This window comes from Apis dorsata, unplaced genomic scaffold, assembly GCF_000469605.1.
Source record: "Apis dorsata unplaced genomic scaffold, Apis dorsata 1.3 scaffold_295, whole genome shotgun sequence".
Taxonomy (NCBI): domain Eukaryota; kingdom Metazoa; phylum Arthropoda; class Insecta; order Hymenoptera; family Apidae; genus Apis; species Apis dorsata.
This window is the reverse complement of record NW_006263570.1, coordinates 1,158,432-1,166,349: the sequence shown is the minus strand read 5'-3', so window position 1 is coordinate 1,166,349 and position 7,918 is coordinate 1,158,432. Positions and strand designations below refer to the sequence as shown.

Below are 7,918 nucleotides of genomic sequence, written 5' to 3'. Positions count from 1 at the left end.
TTTTTTTGTTAGAAATCAATAATCGTACTATTTATTAATGAGATACTATGATATATTATTTCTTTATATTATCTATAATGATAATAAATTATATTAAATTTTTAAATGTGAGATTTATATATAAAAATTAAAATTAAATAATTCATAAAGAAATAAAATATATATTTAATTTTTGTTAAATAATTACAATAATAAAATATTATTAATAATTTGGCTGTGTACTTTAATATTGTTATTATGCATATTTATTATACAATTGTATTATAGATATATTTACTTTCCTTAGCATATAATATTTATTTTTTTTTACATATAAAAGTCATTCAAATTCAGAACATGCTATATGTTCTACATAAGGTTCTATTTCTTGTTGTACTTCTATATATTCCTGAATTATTGGATTATTTTGTTCATGTAAAGAAATATGTTTCAGAATATCTTTTTTCCTTGCGAAAACTTCGTCACATTGTTCACAACATAATGATTTAGCATTATGAGTTTTAGTGTGTTTGATCATATCATTTTTTTGCGAAAATGTTCTACCACATATTATACATGCAAATGGTTTCTCTCCCGTGTGAATTCTTTTGTGCACATTTAATGTTCCTTTACGTATGAAACTCTTATTACAATATGTACATTTGAAAGGTTTAATATCAGAATGAATTTTTATGTGTTGATTAAGATTACTTGAACATTTATATTCCATTTTACATATTTTGCAAACGTAAGGACGTTCTCCAGTATGTATTCTTTCATGTATAAGACGTGCTTCTTTGGAAATAAACGATTCTTCACAGTATTGACATGTATACATTTTGTTCGAAGAATGAATGGATCTTTTATGATATATTAAAGAATTTTTGTTAGCTAATTTTTTTCCACAAATATTACAATCAACGCTTGTTCTCTCTTCTTTATGTATACGTTCATGATTTAATAATATAGCTCGCGTTGAAAATATTCGATTACAATTTTTACATTGCCATATTTTTTTGTCATTATATTTCTTTTTCATATTCTCTATAATGTCTTGTTCTGTATGTATTTTTCTATGTGATTTCAATTCACTCATTGATTTACATCTATGCATACATATCTAGAAATAATATATTTATAATTTTGATTATTATTACGTTGTTTTTTAATAATATACTTACACTACATGTATATGTACTACCCCCATTACTATGACGTTTTATATGTGTATTCATGTTTCCTTTACGATTGAAAGCTGCACCACATATTGGACAAATATGTTTATTTGATCCATGTGATAATCTATGTTGTCTTAGTTGTATTCTTTTATAAAATGCTTTACCACATTTTTCACAAGAATAAGGTTTATTTTCATTATGTTGGTTCATATGCTCTCCCAAATGAAATCTGAATTATTAATTTAATAAAAAATACATAAAAATTATGAATTAATTTATATATGCTATTTTAATATATTATATAATATTTAGGAACTATAAGATGCTACCTAGATCTATATGCTTTTCCACAAATATCACAAATATGTCGTTTCTTTCTTGAATCATCTAAATGAATTCTTTTATGACCTCTTAAATTGTTAGAATGTTTAAAGCTTTTCCCACATAAATCACATAAATAAGGTTTATCTATTCTGTGAGTGGCTTCATGTATATCTAAACTAGACCACTTTTCAAAATTTCTATCACATATAATGCATCTAAATAAAAGTTGACCTTGATGACATTCCATAATATGATTTAATAATTCTTTTTTAGTATTATAAATCAAATTACAATGGCCACATTTTTTATTAGTTTCCATTGGTGGAATACTTTTGATATTATAAGAATCATTATAGTTATTATATGATTCCTTGTTTTCTTTACTAGGATTTTGATAATTCTGTGAAAGAATTTTACAATATGATATTTTATGTTCAATAAAGTCTTTTTCAGTTTCAAAATGTTCTTGGCACATATTACAAGTCTTTATAAATTGAAAATTCATTAGATTTATATTACTGGATTCTTTATTATTCATATTATTAGTTTCTTTATCCTTTTGTATTATTGTTTTCCCTTTATCACACAATATTTTGTGATTTTCAAATATTTCTTGTGTTTTAAATGTATTCTTGCAAAAAAAGCATTGAATTTCATTATTTAATGTTTCGTTATTTAGATAATTTTTTGTTGTAATTGTATATTCATTTTCTCTATTTTTTTCATTATGTGTTTCAAATTTATGTAATTCATATTGCACTTCTTTCCTGACATTTACAAAATTATTTTTATGTATATTAATATTTTCTAAGTGAGTAAACTTAGTTGAGATTTTTTGATTGGTAATTTCACTAACTTTATTACAAGATAATTCTATAGGTGTAATTTCAGTCGCTTCATTAATACACATTTCTTCAGCTATTTCTAAAGAACATTTTTTTGTTATTTCATCATATTTGTGATCATAATTTAGCTATAAAATAACAGAAATAATTGATTAATATTATAATATATTATTAATTATATTATAATTATTATAATAATTGATTAATATTATAATATATTTTAGTTAAATAATAAGTTAAATAATAGTTAATATAAGTTTTAGTTAAATAATAATTTACCTCTGTATTTATATTTAAAAGCTTTTTCAACTTCATATCTGTTTTTAGAGATGTTATAACTAATGAATGTGCAACTTCTAGTTTGTTGTAGCAATTCATACATAATTTTTGTGGCATTAAATCCTCCAAATTAACTGTGATTGGTAAATGTAAATTAATCTTTTCTTTTAATTTTAAATCCATTCCTTTCAATGAAAATATTTCGATGCCATCGAAAGATGGTTCTTCACATATTCTACATAAATTTGAAAATTTAATACTAATATTATTATATTGTTCCATTTCACTATCCATATCACAATATGATAATACAACATTATTAGCTATTTCAGTTTGTTCATTTCTCTCAAAGATATTTCTTGAATCTTTTTCAGCAACATTATATGATTCAAATAATGTTGGAATAGCATTTTCATTTAATATTACAGGATCTGTTTTATTTATATAAAAATGATCCTCTATATGATGAGAACATATATAATAATTTAAATGTAATTCTTCGTTAGATTTTATTAAAAGATCTGTTCTATTACAATGATGCGCCCATATTTTTGAACTGTAAGAAAATAATATATAATTTATACAAAAATACAATATTTTAGTTATAAAATAGAAATATTACTTTTAAATAATATTTATTTTATAAATAGATAACTTACATATCACTATTTGGAAAATTAATGAATTTGATATTTGTCGTATCTTTGTTGCTCGAAGAATATTTACAATTTTTGGCAGCGCAAACTATTTTCATATTTAATATTTTTATTTATAAACAAATTTACTTATTTTTTTTATTAATATTTACGTTAAATCTCTTTCATATAAATAATTAATAAGTATAGATAAAGAGATCAAATAATAGGAAAACGATAGAGATAGGCTAAAAATTGCGATATCAATACCATCTCTAAAATATTGCAAATGAAATTAATATGGATAAGGAAAGTAAATAGTAAGAAAAAAATAGAGTTAAAAGTAAGAATTAATCGTTAGCATCATCTTTTGAGTACGAAAAACATCTTTTCAAAAATAGAATAAAATAGAATAAGAATTAAAGATTAGCACCATCTCTTAAATATTTTTAAAAACATAATTTTTTAATGTTTTTAATTCTTCAAAGATGGCGTTGAAAATCAATTCTTATTCTATCTCTATCGTTCTCCTATTATTTGTTTTCTTTGTTTATATTAGTTTCATTTGCGGCATTTCGAAGAATAGCGTTAATTCTTATATTTTATCCCATATTCTATTTCTGTTTTAAAAAATATTTTAAGTTCTGATATTATTTATGTTTTTGTATGAACGCATAGAAATTACATATATGTTAAATTATTTTTTAATAGAAATTTTATATTTTTTGATACATTGATAGATGTATGCATTATAAATACATTACTTTCTATAAAGATTATTAAATTATTTATAGCAAAAAATTAAGAAATATTTAAAAGATATTTAAGAAATATTTAATTCCATTATTTCTTAAGCTAATAATTTTTCAATTTTAGTTCAATATTTTTTTTTATAAAGAATATGAATCAAACTTACAATAAACTTAAAGATTGAACTCTTCTCTTTATGATACTTTCTAAAACTTGCTGTATGATTTCTTTTCATAAAATTATTAATATATTAATGAATATATCCTTTATATAATGTGTCAACAATTATTAATATTAATAAAAAAAATTTTTTAAGAAAAGGATTAAGAAAAAACAATATTGATATAAAATTTACAACAAATAATGTAAGAAATAAATAAAGATATTATCAATAACAATCAATTAAATTAATTAAATCAATTAATTCTAATAATTTTAACAAAATTATTAGATAGATAAAGATAATATTTTTATAAGTGTATTTGTTGAATCAAACTTTGATTAATATTATTTTCAATAAAATTATAAAATTATAAACATAATAGTTTTACTAAAAATTTGAATATATTATTTGCAACCTAATATTTTATTCCTTTCATTTTAAATATACATATAATTTTATATATATATATATTTATGTTTTAAATAAAACATTAAAATATAAATTTTATATTTGTAATTTTCTTTTCTTTAGATAATATTTTAGAATTTTGAAATTTTAAAAATTTTCATACAAAATGGAACGATCTTTGACTTATAATATAGAATTATATGTTAAATTAAAATATTCTTTAAAATAGTTATTAAAAAAATAAATAAATAAATAAAATTATAAGCTGATTGATATATTCATATTTATGAATTATAAAATTGTTAATATAATATCATATTTCCTTACTGAAATTCGTGATATACATTAGATAAATAATAATGATTCATAATCACAATAATATTTAATTAATATTTAACTAATATTTATTCAAAAATTTAGACAAATTTTTTTCTTACTATTCCAATAACAAATGATAATTTACGAAGCTTAGGAATACTAAAATATACCTGAAAAGTAAAATTTTTTTGTCGATTGGTTAAATAATGTCCACAAACATAATTGAATTAATTAAAAAAATTTTATCGCTTTATAGTTGATCATTATTAATTATATCATGTGCAAAATCGTTTATTTTCTAATTATACGTACAATAATCTGTGGTATAATTTTTTTCATATATATATATGTATACATATATATATATATATATATGTTTATATACAATATCTTATTTTCGATCTTAAGAACTCAGGCGCAAATACATAAAAATAACAAAGACTCTTTCATATTTGTTTACATAGTTACTTCATTGTTAGTAACAATATTACACATAACATAGCAAGAATATGCCAATTAGTTTTTATTCTATTTTTATATATCACCATGATAAGTTTTTCAATTTGATCGTTTTATCTTGATCGCTTTTTATCTAACTAATCACTTCACTTCTTTCACTTCTCCAAAAGAAGAATCAATTGACGAGTCAAGTGTACGAAGATAAAAAATCTTGTTCAAATGTCAGAAATATTTAAGATTTGAAGTCTAAGAGGAACTCAGTTATCTCTTTTGTTATAGAAATGTTTACATTGCGACCGTCAGGCATATATATATTCTTGCTACCAGAGGAACTATTATATTATATTTCTTAATATTTTTATGTTTATTGTTTATTTTATTATTTATTTATTTAATGCCGTAAACACTCAACTCGTCGATTCAAAGTAGCAAAAGTGTATTATAATATTGATGGATTATAATTGGATGGCAAGTAAAAAACAACGCATAGCGTGTTTCTTTTTTTTTTGTTTCATATTTTATATTCCTAAGTTCTATGAATGTCCGCCCATATTTATTGAATTATCATTTCTCATTAAAATACTAGAAATTGATATGAAAAAGAGAAATTCTCTATCTATGGAATCTATTCCATTTAATAGATCCTTCTTTAGTATCACTGAGAAATTTTAGCGCTTTTTTTCGATCGTAAGCGTACATAAAACGAACTATATAACAAAGTACAATATACATACGTCTATATATATATGTATATACATTTGATATTTCAAAAAAGAAAAAAAAAATATACACATATTGTATCAAGATAATGAATAAATAGTATTTTTAAATATTTGTCCAATTTTTTATAATATTATGTGTTCAAAATTTTTTGTAATTGTTTGATTTATTCGACGTTTAATTGTTTATAAGACGTTTAATATACGCTTATAATGTTTTCTTATAAAATTTGTTAAAAAAACAAGTGTGAAATGATTATGAAAAAATAATGATAAATTGTCTTTATATAACAACGCTTTTGTACCCTTTGAGATATGAAAGAAAATAGCATATTTATGATGCTGTTTATATTACAAATATTAAGTGATCGTGAATTTATTTATGTAAAAAAAAAAATTAAAACATTTTGCTATATCGAAAAATGCGATTAGATTAGATACATTAATAAATATAGATTATACATTTTTATGCAATGATGGTGATAACTGAAATATAAATAAAAACATAATAAAATTTAGTTGATGCATGAGACACTGAACATTTCAAGTTAGACTAAATATTGTATTTATTTATTAAATATTAAAAATCTTTTCAAGGAATACTAATCACACTTAGATATAGCAATAACGCTAAACATTGAACGTACTATTCCTTCATTTGTCAGGAATGTAAGTCCATTTATTATAATAACATAGAAAAGTTATGTTGGAAGATTTGCTAAGTACAAAATGAAACGTTGTCTAAAAAAAATCTTTATAATCGACAAGGATTTTTGTTTGAGGGACATTTCCTAGAAAAATTTGTTTCATAATAGACTTTCATTAAATACTATCTTTTGCCACACATTGACATCTCTGTAAATGATATCTTACATAATTATATAATCTGCCTATGTAGCATAATAAAAAGTATCATTGTATTGTGATAATCTTAATATAAATGTAAATTCAACAAAAACATTATTCCATTGATAAATTCCTTATTTTAAGGAGCCAAAAATCACAGGCAATGTAGTCTTTACATCGGTATCATTTTACCGATAGGAATTTCTAGAAATGGCATTCTTATTGCCTATTATTATTATTATTTTTTTTAATTAAGATGCTACCTATATCAGATACTATCATTTCTATTAATTAAACTATCTTCTTTGTCAACTGGAGGTGGGCCGGTACTTAAAGTGGTACTGGGACCAGCTGTTAAGTAGCCAGCAGATACAGGCGTTCCAGCTATATATTATAATTTATATTTAAATATATTATGCATGTTAAAAATTAAATATAAAAATTAAAATAATAACCATGTTTATCTTACCAGTAAGATAACCAGAATTAGTTGCATTAGAAATGAATAAATCATGCCGTTGATCTTTGTATTCTGCCCAAACACTTGATTTTTCCAGTATTGCATTTACTTTTTCACCTAACAACAAGCTTCTAGTCATTGCTTTTAAAGCTTTGACTATTTGAGCTTTAGCAGTTGCAGGATTTTCAATTATATCCAATCGTCCTTCTAATATATTTAACAGATAAGGTACCATTTCAGCATCTAATGCCTATTAAAAATGATTAAAAATATTGGAAAAATATATTAAAATATTTTAATAATGATAAATTAAAATTCTAGTATCAATGATAATATCTAAAATTTTATTTACCTGTTTTATAAGTCTATCTTCATTAGTTGAAAACAGTCTATTTAATGTTTCACATGCAATCGCTATCATATCTCGTCTAGATTGCATAGCATGTTTCAATGGACTTATACATTCTGTTTGACAAATAGACGATATACAAATCTAAAAAATATNAATATTTAATATATCAAATATTAATTAGATATTAAATAATGTATTATGTA

General features: G+C 21.8%; 2 protein-coding genes across 3 annotated transcripts in view; both read right to left on the bottom strand.

The window, feature by feature from the left end:
- Window positions 1–310: 310 nt before the first annotated feature.
- Window positions 311–3,359, bottom strand: LOC102670677 (zinc finger protein 271-like). The gene is made up of 5 exons (XM_006617237.2): window positions 3,265–3,359; window positions 2,606–3,161; window positions 1,487–2,454; window positions 1,161–1,386; window positions 311–1,099 (listed from the first exon to the last, which is right to left on the bottom strand). Exons 1-5 carry the CDS (start codon window positions 3,357–3,359, stop codon window positions 320–322), a joined length of 2,625 nt encoding a protein of 874 aa, XP_006617300.2. The 3' UTR covers window positions 311–319.
- Window positions 3,360–7,046: 3,687 nt separating this feature from the next.
- The window catches only part of LOC102681865 (dnaJ homolog subfamily C member 13), a 10,295-nt gene continuing 9,423 nt past the window's right edge, over window positions 7,047–7,918 (bottom strand). For both annotated transcript variants that reach the window (XM_031511218.1, XM_006617235.2), the window contains exons 16-18: window positions 7,716–7,856; window positions 7,373–7,613; window positions 7,047–7,287 (exon numbers count right to left, since the gene is read on the bottom strand). In XM_031511218.1, the coding sequence (XP_031367078.1) occupies window positions 7,172–7,287; window positions 7,373–7,613; window positions 7,716–7,856 (498 nt within the window). In that variant the 3' untranslated portion in view covers window positions 7,047–7,171. The remainder of the gene's footprint in view (window positions 7,288–7,372; window positions 7,614–7,715; window positions 7,857–7,918) is intronic.